This window comes from Peromyscus maniculatus, chromosome 2 (assembly GCF_049852395.1).
Source record: "Peromyscus maniculatus bairdii isolate BWxNUB_F1_BW_parent chromosome 2, HU_Pman_BW_mat_3.1, whole genome shotgun sequence".
NCBI lineage: Eukaryota > Metazoa > Chordata > Mammalia > Rodentia > Cricetidae > Peromyscus > Peromyscus maniculatus.
The window spans coordinates 121,727,024-121,743,230 of NC_134853.1; the positions used below are offsets into that span (position 1 = coordinate 121,727,024).

Genomic DNA, 16,207 nt, shown 5'->3' on the forward strand with positions numbered 1-16,207 from the left:
TCCTAGAAAGAACCTAGCAGGAATAGGCAAATGAAAGATACTTAGTTCGAGGGTTCCTCCGTGTACCCAGGCCATGACAATCTCCAGCATGTCACTGGTGTGGGTCTTTGTAAAAAATTTTGTTGTTGACAATTTCATATGTATATATAAAGTATTCTGATCGCTCTTTGCTTCCCATAATCTCCCTCCCATCCCTATTACCTAACCCCATCCCTATCACACACACATACCATCCATACCAATCCTTTTCTCAAATTCATGACTTTGGGTTTTGTTTTATGACCTGTTTAGTGTAGCTGGGCCATTGTGAGACCATTGGATTGAGACTATCCATCAGAGCCTGGTGGGGTAACCAGTGGGTACACAGCTGAAGCCTATGGAGCTCCTTCTTGAATTGATCAGTAGCAAACAGTTCATCGATGAGGGCTAGGGAGGGCCTCCTGAGCTGGTCTTCCAGCGTGCCTGGCTGTTGGTGGCTGCTTCTTGTGCTGACCTCGTACAGGCGTCTGTGGCTGCTGTGAGACTGGGATTGGAATGGCCGTGTCTTCCCCAGGAGGTGACATTTCACAACCCTTTCTCTGTCTCTTGGCTCTTACATTCTTCCTGCTCCTTCCCCACAGTGTTCCCCGAACCTTTCAGGGGATGGTACAAAAGTCTTGTTGAGGGCTGAGCCTTGTTCAGTCACTTACTCTCTTCACCTCGTGGGGCACGAGTCTCTGCATTGCGTTCACCACCGTTCACTAATTCCAGGTTTCACTAATGAAGGCCGAGAGCAGCATTCTTCTATGGATACAAACAAATATTTAGAGGGTAGCTTGACACTGTGTCAGTTTGCTAAAGCACAGCCCTCAGTTCCCGTTCTAGGGCTTATCTCCCTGGCCGTGGGTTTTTGACCAGGTTTATAGAATCAGGCATGCATTCCTTCCCGTGGATCAGGTTCCAAATTCGGTCAGGGAACTGTTGGTTACCCCCGTAACAGGAGTGTCGCCGTTGCACAAGCCATAGCTTGCCTGCCAGGTTGGTCTCGTAGCTCCCAGACGTCACCCCTGGGTAAGACTATTGATTCCTTCTCTCCCCCAGCGGCCTGCATGGCTCCTTTCAGGACTCTGAAAACCAGCAGCAGGGACGAAGCTTCAGCTCAGTTCTCGCTTGGCTTTCTTTTTTCATATGATGCATCCAGGGTATGTGGTGTATCTGTAGTTTGCCGTCCGTTGTTAGGATAAACACGACGTCCAAAAGCAACTCGGGGAGGAAAGAGTTTACAGGTTCCTCTCGGGGTTCATCAGTGAGGGAGGTCAGGCCAGGAACTCAAGCAGGAGCAGAGGCAGGGACTGCAGAGGAGCGTCCTCACTGGTTTGCTCCTCACTGCCTTCTCAGCCCGCTTCTTCATACAACCCAGGACCATCTGCCAAGAGGTGGCACGGCCCACACTGGGCTGGGCCCTCCCACATCCATCGTCGATTAAGAAAATGTCCCACAGGCTTGCCCGCAGGCCAGTCTGATGGAGGCATTTTCTCAGCTGAGAGTCCCTCTCCGGATGACTCCGGTTTGTGTCAAGTTGATAAACAACGTTAGCACAAGGAGGCGCCTCACCCCTGGCATGGAAAGTTTTGATTAATAGCTCACAGCGTCCGGGAGCAGCTCCTTCCAGCCATGCAGGGTCTTTTTAGGAATTGGAACTTCCGTGGCAGTTACATTGTATGGGGACCCCCCCACACACCCACACACCCACACACCCACACAGTGTATTCCGTCTAGATTTTCTGGTTTGTCCTGGAACACGGTGTTCACAGACATGACAGCCTCCTCTTGGTTGGTTACTGATTGGCACGGCACAGTGGTCCTTCCCTCCTGTTGGTTGGTTACTGATTGGCACTGCGCAGTGGTCCTTCCCTCCTGTTAGCACAGCATTTCTCCTGATGCAGCCCAAGATGGCTCTGTTGTTTAAAGACACATCCTGTGCCCTCGGGTCTTCCAGAAGAATGTTGTCCACACTTTCAGATTGTGGGCCTCCTTGGTCATTCTGCCCCAGTATTATTTCTGTCCCTTCATCCAACACTATATCTTTCCACTTCTCTATTTGAATTGGTTTGTAGCCATATAGGTGTGTGGCTTTGTTTTGTTTTGCTTTTTAGATTTTATTTTTTTAATTTAAAAATTGTTTTTATAGGGGATGAGTATGTGTACATAAGTGCAGATCCCTACAGTTGGAATTACAGGCAGCTGTGAGCCACCTGACGGGTGCTGGGACTCAAACTCGGGTCCTCTGCCGTGGGACCTCCATCACCATCTCTCCAGGCCCGGGAGTCTGCTTTTTGAATGTTTAATGTTACTGTCTCTGTTTTAAGATGTTTTGCTCTTTACACAGATTGAGACATTATTCCCGTGCCTGGCTTTGTCTTTGTGTGGGTTGGTCGGGGAAGAAGATTAAATCTCCACTTCAGTGCTCACAGGCAAGGCTAGAGGATGCAATGCCAATTGCTCTTTTGTATTTTCTTGGTCAGTGTGTGGGTGCTGGGGAGCAAGCCCAAGTATGCACTGCACTGCTGAACTGAACCCCCAGGCCTCATTAGCAGACCCAATGGACATTTAAGTTCTTTCCAGATTGAGGTAAAATGGCAATGAGGATTTATTTTTATTTTTATGTTTTTATTACTTGTTTTTATTTTACACCTATACTTTTATGACCTTGGGTAAATAACTGGTTGTAGATTTGAGCCATGAGGTAGGTTTACATTTAAGTTACAGACTCCAGTTTGCTCAGTACCCTTACATGTTATATATGGTTACTTTTTAATTTGAGCCTTTCCATAGAGTGGGTAGGTTTATGTTAACTTGGTGTGTTGCTGTTCTTGTTTTTGGATACAGACTCACTACCTGAGAATACAGGCATGACTTAGTATTGCATGTACATTATGAAAAGCTATTACCAGGACCTTTTCTGAATGTACTTTGTGATATAAATATATTATTGTGATATATACGTGTGTGTGTATATATATGTGTGTATATATATATACACATATATATATAATTAGATGAAATTAATCATGTGTTTTTTATTTTATGGTTCTTTTTTTCTCTGTATATTGCTATTCTGAAAATACCTTTTGTGAAATGTATGTGGTATTTGGACTCAGAACTTAGAGTATAGATACCCTTTATTCCTTGTATCTCTATGTACAATTTGTTTCTTTGGAGATGGGGTCTCACTGTATATTTCTGGCTGGGCTGGAACTTGCTGGGTAGAGGGCTGGCCTCAAACTCACAGAACTGCCCGACTCTGCCTCTGAGTGCCGGAATTCAAGTCATACATTACTATGCCCTGGTATGTGTAGTTATGTCGCATCTTTTTAGCTCTTACGATGTAAGACTTTCTGCACATATATATTATCTTCTGTAAAGGATTTTTCATAAGATTTTTAAGGATGAGGATTGCATCTTTCCCCTTGCCCTACCTTCTGACAAAATTCTTCCAGACACCTGCTAAGAAGGCATTAAGGGGCTGGAGATATGGCTCGACGATTAAGAGCTTTTGCTGTCCTGGCTGAGAACCAGGGTTTAGTTCCCAACACCCACATGGGGGAAACTGTTGCAGGGAATCCAACTCTCTTCTGACCTCCTGGGGCATCAGGCACTGTATACGCATGTGCAGGCAAAACACTCCTTCACATGGGTAAAAGGTACTGAGCAACTACCAAGGCCGCAGCTAGTGCTGTGCCGCCAGTACCAGCTGTGCTGAGTGCTATTGACGGACAAGCCTGTGTTTGGTGCTTGACACTTAAAGACAGAAAGTGCTGGAATTCTAAAGCAGATTCCAGGATTGAATCGCAAGGAAAGAAGCCGGTCACTCGTAGCCAGTAGATGATGAAACTTCTGTGCAGGTTAAAGGAGGTGAAAGAAATGCTTTTGGAACATGGTGTATTTTTAATTTCTCGAGCCACGTGGTTACGGTTTTGCTTTGACTGACTCTGAATCTTCTCCAAACAGTTCTCGGAGTCGCCCCCAGCTTATCTCACCTGCTGGGTCCGTCGTCCCTCCCCTCCGCGCTGTTACACTTCAGTAAGGCACAACAGGTTTGTACACAGCCCCGGGTACTGAACCCCCGAAGATTCGGAGTGAACACTTCACCTCCCCCGGCCCCCCAAGACAGGATCCTAGGTAGCTAAGGATGACCTTGAACTCCTAATTCTCCTGCCTCCATCTCCCAAGGACTGGGATTACAAGTGTGCCAGACCTTGTCAAGGAATTAACTGAGCATTTTGCTTTTTAAAAAGTCCCTGCCTGCCCTCCATCCTTTGTGGTCCTAGGGGGTGTCCTAGAGTTTATTGATGCTGGCAGGTGCTTTCCTGCAGCTCGACACCCCAGCTTTCTTGATTTTTAACTTTTGATTTCAACCTAGAGTCTTACTGTAGTTGCCGAGGCTGGCCTTGAACTCATACTGTAGGCGGGTGGACCTTGAACTTGTCTTCCTGCACATGCGTATACAGTGTATTAAGAACAGAACACTTACTTTGTGGTAATTTTTGCTAGATAATGCATCAGTAGTTTTTTTCTCTTGGTGTGTGGTGGGGGTCGGGAGTGATAGGCGGAATGTGTGCCATGGGTATGGGAGGCAGAGGACCGACCACCTTGGGCACAGTCCTTACCTTCTGCCTGCGCCTGTGTTTACCAGGCTAGAAGGCTCAGGGATTTCCCCTTCTCCACTCCCACCTTCCCACAGAGTGCTGGGGTTACAGGCTGCTGTTTGTTGTTGTGTGTGTGAGACCCCCTTGCCATGGGCTTGTGGGATTCGAACTCTGGTTCTCGTGTCTGCACAGCAGACACTTTACCCACTGAATCATCTCCCAGTCCTAAAGCAATAGCTTTAAAACAAACATTTTATACAGTCTTAACTCAAATTTATAAAACGAAGTGAGCAATAACTCCTAATCTTTAAATTTTAATCAGTGTTATAAAATAGTTCGTGTGTTTGCGAGAGCAAAGAATATTTTTTCTTATGTTTTCAGGTGTTTTAAATATGCACTTAGACATAAGTATCTGACATATTTGCCATATTGGAAATAGACATCACTTGTTAATTTCAGAATATAGTTAAAGATACGCAGACCTGTGTACAAATCAGTTAGGTTATTACTCCTGTAGGATGGAGGAAATGTGTGATGCTAAAGACAAGTGTTTTGTTATTTTAAGACAGGTCTTGCTAAGTAGCCCAAGCAGGCCTCCAGTTCGGAATCCCCCTGCTTCTGCCTTGCAGGCACTGGAGTTAAAGCCAGGTTTTACAAAGCCAGCTTTCTAAAGAGAGAGAAGGGAGACAAAGAGCCCCGTCCCCACCCCCAGTATTTCTTCCTGCTGTGATAGAACAGCCTGATTAAAAAAAAGCCAGCAGGTTTTATTTTGGCTTATGGGTTCAAAGGGATAGAGCCTGTCTGTGGTGGCATGCATGACATCATTGGTCAGAGGATGCATGGTGGCAGGAACAGGAAGCTGACACTCAGATTTCATCCAGATACAAGAAGCAGAGAGAGAGAAAAGAGCAGGAAGTGGAGTGAGGCTGTGATCTCTTAACTCTCGAGGGACTTCCTCCAGCATCGGGGCCACTTTCCATAGGTTTTTTTCAGACTCACTTGAGAATTGAACTTTAAGAAGTTGATTATACAACAAACAGTTCTTCCAAATGTAACCAACTTCATGTCGCCTTAACCCCACAGAGCTCAGCTGTGGGTAGCGCGTCACCCTTACTCCTTCAGAATCTCTCTCCCCTCCCGTTGGTCCAGCAGCAGCTGGTGAAGTTTGACAGTACCCACACTAACAATGTAAGTGTTTCAGCCCTTGCGTAGCCTCAGCCCATCGATGGGGCTTGAATTTCACACACGATGTAGCCATCGTCACTGGGCTCTGTTTTTTTTCCACCGAGGGAAACGTCTCCTCGCGCCCCTTCTTTTGTAGAAGCCCGGCCTGCTCGGAGAGCCGCCCACCATGGTGCTGCAGCCTGCGCTGGCCATCGGCCCTCCGCTTCCCCTGAAAACGGACCTGGGACACCATGGAGAAGCACACAAAAGTAAATAACCTGTTTGCCAAGAAGTCCCTATGGCGTCAGCTCTGAGACTTGAAGATAGTTTACCTATATTCCTCTTTTATTTATAGGATGATTAAATTTAAATCTTGGTCACTTAAAATTTCAAGAGCCCCATTGCCTCATCTGATATGTTATTAATGGGCTTGCCTCCATGCCAGGATGAGACGGTCCCTGCTGGACGGCCTTTAATATTTCATGCAGGTTCACAGCAGTGCCAGGCGAAGACATGGCTTCCATTTGACACTGATGAGCCGCCCGCTGGGCTCACAGCACAGCCCTCATGTCTCCATTTCAATTTCACTGAAGAAGGAGCCCCGGCCCCTACTAAAGGAATAGCTAGAGTTTGTAAATTGAAGTCCTGTTGACTCGAATCATTTTTAAATGATGTCTTAAAATTATTACTTGAAAGAAAACTGATATACATGCTCTGGGCACGTAATAGACAGAACGTTTGTATTTTAGAAAGCCAGGACGATAGCAGGGTTTCTTAACTTGACTAATTTAGAAAAGCGTTTCCAGGTAGAAGCTTGATTGAAGGGTTAGATGTGAGCATGCAGAGTGAAAATGGCACCAGTGGTCATTTAAGTTCCGTAAACATAAGTAACACGGTTAGTCTCTTACACGTACAATTGGCTGATCTAGTGACCATTGAATAGCTCAGTTGATTCCGACTGTTGACATTGACCCGGCAATGGTTAAGTTGCCCAGACATTTCTTGGTATGATGGGAGTCTGTCTTCCTAAAAACTTTGACTTCCCATCACCAAGAGCTATGAAAATGTCTATTCCTCATGTTAATACGGTTTGTCGTCTCAGGTGTTGTCTTAAGAACCCTGACAATTCACTGCCTACATAAATACATTCTGAGAGAGGGAGGAGCCAGAGCTAGTCTTCCGCCAGCTAACAAAACTGTTCAGTGAATTTGTAAAATGGAAATTTGACTGAGTCATCAAAATAGACTGTTTTCATTTCTTTTTGGCCTCTTGTTTTATAAGCTTTTTATTTGTTTATTTATTTATTTTGAGACAAGGTCTCATTATGTTGCCCAGGCTGGTCTTGAACTTAGGAGTTCAAGTGATCTTGCCTTAGCCCCTGACTATTTGGGAGATGCATGTCACCATGCCTGGCTGACCTGTGCGTTTTTTTTTAGTTTTCATTTGGAAAGTCATTCATTTATTTGCTTAGTTATGTATTGGGGGCAGAGCTCACATGTGCTAGGGCGTGCAGGTGGAGCGTCCGGGAAAGCTTGGGGGGGTTGGTTCTTGCCTCTCCTGTGGGTCTTGGGATTTAAACTCTGCCCGGGGCGAAACACCTTTCTGTGCTGAACCATCTCACCAGCCCTGACTTACAGCCTGACTTGTAAAAGTGATTCCTAATTTTCCTATGAAAACTTTCATTCTTTTCAGGGTCTTACTTCCTGTAAGTAAAAATATATGTTTTGTTGATTTAGTGCTTGTCTATTCCTGACTGTTGACTTCAAGGACAGCAGTGGCACACTAGTGTTTGAATACCAGATCTCTCCACTTAAAAATAGTGTAGATTTATAGTACTGGTGGATTTCTACGTGCAGATCTGCTGCCTAGGTCACGTCGCCAGTATAAAGAGCCTGAACTCAGGCTGAAAAGAGACGGTTTCTGCAGCATGATGGGGGCTCAGAGCCAGGCTGGCCGTTGAATCCACATTAACCTAGGACATACTCAACTCTTTAAACATGAGACTCAATCACTCTCTTCAAATATGGCAGCAACCAAATTGCAATAGTTGGACATTTTTAAGTACTGATGTAATTTAAATGTCAAAAAGAGTCATTAGCTTCTAAAATAATAATTACAATGTAGTGTTATATAATATAATGTTGGGGTTATCTTAGAAACTGAGAATTTTAAAAGCGTTATTACTGTCAGTTTTCATTTTCTTGTGAACTTATACCCTCCGACCTCACCTGTGGGATTCCGTAGCCCTCTAATAGGTACAGAAAGGGACTACTGTGTCTTGTGTAATCAGGGTTCTTTTGCCTCTGTGGTTCACTACAGCATCTAATCTGATTCCAACTCAGACGACACTGGCAGCCGGGCTGGGCCTCTTACCGTTCTTCCCACACCAGCTCACTGCCGGACAAGCCGGGCCGGGCCGCGGGACCGCTCAGGAGAAGCCGTCAGCCTCCGCGGGCATGACCGAAGCTAGTTTCTCAGGGTCCCAGCAGTATCTGCAGACCTTCCCAGGCCTTCCTGCTGGAGGCCCGCTGCCGGGCCACCAGAAGACGCCGAGCCAGCCGAAAGGCACAGAGGTGGGTTCAAGGGCGAGGAAGCGCACGGGGAAATGGATATTCCCCTGGCTGCCTTACCTCGCCTTCCTGTCCCTGAATTGTGGCATGGTTCCGACTCCTCCGCTTGCGTTTGCCGACTGTCCCCACCGTAATGGCTTCGGCTTCTTCTAAGCTGCAGTTCCAGTTGAGACTTCTCTTGAGCCACCGTGAATATGTTAAGGGTTGAATTTCATACTCGTTTGAATGTTAGCCATCCCTGGAGCCTAGTCAGCATTCAGCAAACATAAATTGAAAAAAAAAAAACCAAATACATGGCTGTGTGATAGACAATGTCATAAGCAAACCTGGGTCTCTTTGAGGCTTACAGAGATGTCTGAGAACAGGGTCCACCGTCCAGACTCGGCGGCATTGGCAGGAAATCATCAGGAACATGAGGGGTGGTGGCTCTCACACACAGAAATGAACACTCAGGATTTCACTTTCTTCGCTGGGCTTATAAAACAACAACAACAAAAACCAACAAACACACACATCAGTTTGCAAAGAAAACTAAGCTACTAGCTTTGTCTTAACCTGTATTAACCAGAAGTGTGGTTTTAAAACCTTTGACCGGAGAGTAAAGAGGAAGCTGTCTCTCGGGAGAATGGGAACATAGGAAGGCTCAGCCTCCATCCCATCCCGTCAAATGTGTTAGAGCCTTTGCTCCTACTAGAATATGAACATAGTAGGGTCTGTGTTTCCTGTGTCCTGTGTTTCCTGTGTCCTGTTTACCATCGTCATCTAAGAGTTACCTCATGAACTCTGTCCCTCTCTCCCTCCCTCTCCCTCTCTCTGTCTCTCCCCCCTTCCTCCTCCCCTCGTCCCTTCTCTCCCTCCCCCTTCCTCTCCCCTTCCCTCTCCCTCCCCCTTCTCTCCCTCCCTCCTCTTCTATCTCCCTCTCCCCACCTCCCTCCTCTGGCCTGAAATTACTTTTAGGACTAGATATAAACAAGCTTCATTTCTGTCATTTGGTTTTAGCCACATAACAAAAAATTTAAATCTTATAGCAAATGTTAATACCTGAATTTCTAGAAATAAGATACAGAATTAGTGGGGGTTTTTTTGGTGGTTTTTTTTTTTTTTTTTTTTTTTGTTCTTGCAAAGATGAATTCTCTAAGATCAAGTAAGAAGATGCACGATGCCTCGGTCGGGTTCCACTCCACTTGTAGAATTCTGTGGTTAGAGTATATATCTATTTATTTTTTTATTGGGGTTATTGAGAGGGAGTCTCTCTGTGTAACAGTTCTGGCTGTCCTGGAGCTTACTGTGTAGCCCAGGCTGGCTGTGAACTCACAGAGACCCACCTGCCTCTGTCTCCCGAGTGCTGGAATTAAAGGCGTGCGCCACCATGCCCAGCTAGAGCTCACGATGGTCACACCGGTGGCACAAGATACATTGAGAAGTAAATCCTTTTGCACTTTTAATTTTAGTACGTATTTTAAATAAGGGTGTGTTAGTTGTGGGGAGTGGAAGGCCGCTGTGACTTTGTGACCTTTCTGGTGTGTAGATGATGTACTGTACACTCTTCATTTTTTTTTTTTTTTTTATACCACTCATTAAACATCCCATCTTTTGTTTTTGGTGAATAGGCTGCCTCGAAGAATCAGACTTCACTCTTGGGAGAACCACCAAAAGAAATTCGGCTTAGTAAAAACCCGTATTTGAATTTGGCAAGTGTGTTACCCGGTGTGTGCCTATGTAAGTGAGGACTCCGCATCAGCACTGAGGTTTCCCTGGAAACAGTCTGAAATGACTTTTCTTTTCATCATAACTTAGTTGACACTCATGATGCCTGTTGACAAAACTAAGCCCTAAGTCACTGTCCAAATCTTTAATAATAATCCCATTATTTGAGTATAAAAAATTAAAACACTTAAAAATTTTTTACAGCAATAGTTTTATTAAGGGCAAAGTGATTTTATTCAATTATTGAAAATAATGAAGGCAATGAATTGTTTGAAGCACTATAATCATTTACAGTTCAGGGTTAATCATTGTTCTAAATGAGATCGATGCCTTTACACTACCTAGCCAGTGCATTCATATACCCAGATCAGCAGAGATAGAATCTCCTAGGCCTTCATTAGGATGAGTCAACTCTTACTCAAACACAGTCCTAGAAAACAGTTGGTAATGGAAAACTGAAGAACACATTGTTGTCCATCTGGGAAGAGGCTGAATATACAGAATGGACCACTGTGTATTTATTAGTGTGTATCTCTACAAAACAACAATATCAGAAGTTGTCTACATCACTCATTTATGAAGTAGCCTCTAAAGAGGATTTTAAGTGGAAAAAGTGAAAATGTGTGATTGCAGTTCTGCCATTAAACTCTGATCTAACAGGCACATGCTTGTGCAAATGCATAATGTAAATCTGAGGAAATTATGAACTGCAAGGAAAAGGATTAAAGATTAGTGTAATTTTTAATATACACTTTTGGCATTTTACCAAGTATCCTCTTGAGCATTAATGTATAATTTTTCTAAATCTAGGAAAAGTGATCAGCATACTGATCTCACCTAAAAATTGACAGTGACAAGTATTGCCTTAATAAGGGTGTTTAATTTGCATTTTGTGTGCATTGGTGTAAGAACAGCAGTTCTTAACCTGTGGGTCATGACCCCCTTGGGGTCACATATCAGATATCCTGCAAATCAGATATTTATATTACAGTTCAGAACAGTAGCAAAATTGCAGTTATGAAGTAGCAACGAGATAATTTTGTGGTTGGGGTCACGACACCATAAGGGACTTTATTAAAGGTCACAGCATTAGGAAGGTTGAGAACCACTGGTGTAGAATATCTCTATGGGTTTGGGTATATAGTTCAGTGGTAGAGTGCTTGCCTAACATTTTTGAGGCCTTGGTTTCAATTCTTAGTACAGAAAAAGAATAGAAATATATTTATATATATGGAGGTTTCCATCATGATTATTTTACCTTTATGGCAAACTTCCATTTTCAGTTGCTGGAATGAATGAAGTAATATATAATTTCCTCCTAGAGAAAATAAATACAAATGTATATTAGCAACATATTTGAAACAGGCTGAGTTAATGTGTTTTTACACTGTTCATAATTTAACAAATCGCTGAATGGTCTTGCTTTTGCCTTTAGCCACTGCAAGTAAAGGCACAGCACAGAAGACTGGAATTGCAGGCAACATTCTGGATGCAATCTCTCAGGGAAATGAGTCCCAGCATGTACTGGAGAAATGCGTCACTTACTCTCCACCTTTCGAGGATTATGCCCAGGTGAGTGATGCACAGCTCATGACAATATGGAGAGAAATTGGTTCAGCTCCACGCTGGTGCCACTGAGTGTTAAATCACACATTAGCACTATGAGAACATGGGGATAATTATCTCTTGCTCATCATTTGAAAATTGGGAATAGGTTCAAGAAACTGTTTTTGCACCAAATATTTACCTCTCATGGTTTTACTGGTCATCTTCAAACTACAGCGCTTATACCCACCACATCCAGGCTACCACCTGTTTTGTGGTTGGACATAGCCTCATCCATTCATTTGTGTATTTTATATAGTGCTGCCATACCCAGTGGAACAGACTTACACGGCTTACAAGGTTAAATATTTATTCCCTGACTCTCTCGAATATTATTAATGGACCAGCCTTAATAATATTCTTCCTAGGGGCCCAGAAGAGGTGCTACCAGCAGCGGGGTAATGAATCTAGATACACCAAGCTCTTTGTCCGTTGACAAAATTCTATCTACACAGCTTCAGCTCCGTCCTCACATTCAGCTCCTCTCTGTGCCTGTTTTTCCTGTCCTCATAGTTTTAGTAAGCTCCTGTGCTTTTGACCTCATCTTCGTCCTCCGTTCCTTCGTCCTCCATCTCTCCTTCCTAACTCCTTACTTCTGGCTCTCAGAAAACTATATGAAATCTGCCTTACCCTCTACAGAATCTCTTGTCTTGCTGTCTTCTCCCCGGCCATGTGGTTCTGTCTCTCAGGAATCCTGTTCCACCTTTCATACCACCTGGATATGCGAAAACCTCCTTTGTTCTCAGTCAGTTGCTCTGGAATGCCACTGGGCCTGAAGGCAAAGGGATGGTCTCCACTGTTCTGCTCCCTGCTAGTCCTTCAGTGCTTTGTTTGGGGCTGGTCCTAGCTAAAGGGGAAACTTGCAAAAGGCAGATACCCAATTCAAATGCTAAAAAGAGAGCCAGGAGCTCAGAGGCAGCAGGTCCTGCCTTTGTGACCTTGTCCAAGTACTGGTCCCAGCAGGATGCTGACACATACACCTTCTGTGGAAATTATGAGCACAAGAAATTCATAATGAGGATCAGCTGGATATTAAAGCTGAATAACACCAAATATTCCATGATAAATGGCTTCCCACTTGAAGGACCCTTGGTCAGTCAAAGTATAGCTTATTATATAATTCTGCTGACCTCTCTTACATGAGTGTAAACCTTAGAAACCCAAGGGGGACAAACACCCTCTGTTCTTCATCATGGCTTAGAGATGGAGGAAATGCTCACATTTATAGGCATCCTTATACTAACTTGAGTAGATTGTTTGATAGCCAGGCTGGCCTTAAACTTGCAGTGCCTTAGCCTCTGGAGTTCTGGGCTTGTGTGTATACACCACCACGCCCAGCTGTATACCAAAGTCATATAGCATAAAAGAAGAGGCCAACCTTCAGGATCTCTAGGAGGTTTGTTCCAGGGCTCCTGTGGATACCCCTCTGTGGATGCTTAGATCTCATCTGTATGGTGTCATGTGTACAGTATTTCTGGGCAAGTCTCCTTCATGCGTTGAACCTCTTTAGATTACTTATAATAGTTAATGTATTGGAAATGCTATGTAAATACACTGTGTTGCTTAGGGAATAACAAAGAAAAAACTGCATGTTTTTGGTGTGGGTGCAGTTTTTCAAATATTTCCAACGTCCAATTGGTTAAACATATGGTTATGGAACCTATAAACATGGAATGTTATTCTAAATTATGTCCAAAAGATAAATTGATATGATGAGGTAGTGAGTGGCCTGCTTAATTTAAAAAATAGGGGTCAGAGCTGATGTCATAAGGAAGAATTCTTGCTTCCTAAGGTTTCATCTTTGTTAATGTATTTAGTAATGACACAGATAAGCACACTGTAGGTTGATTATATGTGAGAGACAAAAGTTAAATTATTGGAGATAAAATCATTTATGAATAATACATAGTTGTGAAGATTAGAAACAACCAAAATGTTCAACTAAGACTAAATAAGCATATTATGTTGTTTTTTACCAGTAAATGCAATTCAGAAATTTAAGATGATGTAAAATGATGTGTAAACATATGATAAAATCTTCATAATCCGTTGTTAAAATAATATTCACAAAATATCATTCATAGAGGAGAACAAAGTTGACTTTTCAGAGCAGAAGAAACACAATAAATTTTTAAGAATTTAGCAAAAGTGTATATTTTAAGCATCGAAGAAAGTTGATTTCTGTACCAAGCTTTTCATTTGAGTATGGCATTTGAAGTTAATCTCAGGCTCTGCCGACTCAGTTCTTAGGTGGTGGTGGCGAAGCCGATACTTGCAGGGCCTGTGATGTGGTTCTGAGGTGGACCCTTGCGTCTCATTATACTTGTCACTTCCTTTGCAAGGTGTCCTAGTTCACTTTTCTGTTACTGTGACAATCACCAAGACCAAAAGCCACTTGGGTCTATGTGGCATGTACTTCCAGAGCAGAATCCATTGTTGAGGGAAGTCGGGGCAGAGGACCTGGGAGCAGGAGGCATGGAGGACAGTCAGGGTAGGAGGTATGGAGGACAGTTGGGACAGGAGGTATAGAGGACAGCCTGGGCAGGGACCTGGGAGCAGGAGGTATGGAGAGCAGGAGGCATGGAGGAATGCTGTTCACACTTTGGCTTGTTCAGCTAGATGTTTTCATATAGCCTAGACCCACCTGCTTAGGAATGGTGCTGTCCATAATGTACTGGGCCCTCCCACATTAATCATTAGTCAAGACAGTCTCTTACAGACTTGGCCACTGGCCAGTCTGATCTAGGCAGTTCCTCAATTGAGATTCTTTCTTCCCAAGTGACTGTAGGTTTTTGTCAAGTTGACAATAAAAACTAACCAAGCTGGGCAGTGGTGGCACACACCTTTAATCCCAGCACTTAGGAGGCCTAGACAGGCAGTTCTCTATAAGTATTGGGCCAGCCTGATCTACAGAGCGAGTTCTAAGGCAGCCAAGGCTACACAGAGAACCTCTATCTCAAAAAAAAAAAAAAAAAAAAACCCAACCAACCAGAAAAACAAAAAAGTTGACCAGGATACAATGTAAGCATTTATCATCCTCACCCAAGAGGGATTGCGTCAAAGGCTCTGTGCATATTAGGCAAGCATGCTACTCTTGAGCTTTTTCCTGGCTCCCTTTTAAACATTTTTTTATAACAGTGCTGGAATTGCACTTAGGATCTTATATATGTTAGACTATGTAAATATTTCATCTTTCTACCATGCCTGTGAGTTTGAAGCCATCCCCTTCATGGTGTAAGTGGAAGAACACAGAGACATACTTAACTCTCCACATCCACACAGTTGGTGAAGGGTTTCTCAGACTATAAAGTCCGTATTGCTGTAGTCACTCCCAGAAACTCTGCTGAAGTTTTTGTACATAAGGATTGGGAGAGATGGTTGTGTCAGATATTAGATAACATAATTTCTCTTCTAAGTAAAGCTATCACATCTAAGAATTTGATACTCGGTGTTTCTAGTGATCGTGAAGTCATTTGCAGAAACCCCTGATGAAATCTGGAGTAGAAACTGGGGAGGTATGGGCAGATGGATCTCTGTGAGTTCGAGGCCAGCCTGGTCTACAAAGTGAGTTCTGGGACAGCCAGGGCTACACAGAGAAACCCTGATTCAAAAAAACAAACCAAAACAAAAAATCTTGAGTAGATTTGAAAAGTAGCTTCCGTTTGAAAGTATTGGAGAATGACCAGTAGAAACTGAACGAGTCGGGTCCTCAGACAGGGGCACTCCCCTGGATGACAGCCATGTTTTTGTGGCTCTTTGCTTGACTCTCTTTCATATACAAAATCTAGTCTTGCTGGCCTGCGGATTTAGAGTAAGCCTTAGGACTGTTGGTGAAGCTGTAAAGTGGGAGGTCCTGGAACACGGAATCGCATGGGTAGGCGTCCCGAACTCGTCACGGAAACTGGGCCCAAACACACGTGGCTGACCCCGAACCGCTGGTGTGAGGGAGACTCCAGGAGGCCTGGTGGACAACCACCACTTGATAGTGAAGCCCAGCACAGAGGAGAGAGCCTGGCCTCGAGCTTAGCAAATTTAACTTCTAGAACAAAGTATCCTCTTCAGTGGAAGGTACCAGAATCCATACCTTTTACACTTTTCGTTCTCAGTGTCCAAGAATTAAAATGTACCAAGGAATTGGGGCTGGAGAGATGGGGCTCAGCACTGATTATTCTTCCAGAGGACCTGAGTTTGAGTCCCAGAACCAACCCACATGGCAGCTTCCAACCATCTCTTAACTCCAGTGCCAGGGATCCAGCACCCTTTTCTGGCCTCCATGGGCACACGGCATACACATGGTGCACAGACATACATGCAGGCAAAACATCTTTACACATAAAACCCGAATTAAAAATTACATAAGGGAGACAGAGATCCATGATGCCCAGGTGTTGGTATTAGTAAACAGTGGCGTTAAAACTTAAATGTGTGCAACAACATAAAGGCATCATGGGTGGTCTCAGAGAGACATTTAAAAAGAACTGAATAATTCTAGAACTGACAGGAGTCGTTTCTGATGTTAAAAATTACATTAGA

General features: G+C 43.9%; 1 protein-coding gene across 2 annotated transcripts in view; it reads left to right on the forward strand.

The window, feature by feature from the left end:
• The window catches only part of Raver2 (ribonucleoprotein, PTB binding 2), a 79,521-nt gene that overhangs the window by 53,577 nt on the left and 9,737 nt on the right, over positions 1-16,207 (forward strand). For both annotated transcript variants that reach the window (XM_006974050.4, XM_042271463.2), the window contains exons 6-11: positions 3,991-4,076; positions 5,712-5,816; positions 5,950-6,061; positions 8,112-8,365; positions 9,973-10,081; positions 11,505-11,641. In XM_006974050.4, coding sequence (XP_006974112.2) covers positions 3,991-4,076; positions 5,712-5,816; positions 5,950-6,061; positions 8,112-8,365; positions 9,973-10,081; positions 11,505-11,641 — 803 coding nt within the window. The remainder of the gene's footprint in view (positions 1-3,990; positions 4,077-5,711; positions 5,817-5,949; positions 6,062-8,111; positions 8,366-9,972; positions 10,082-11,504; positions 11,642-16,207) is intronic.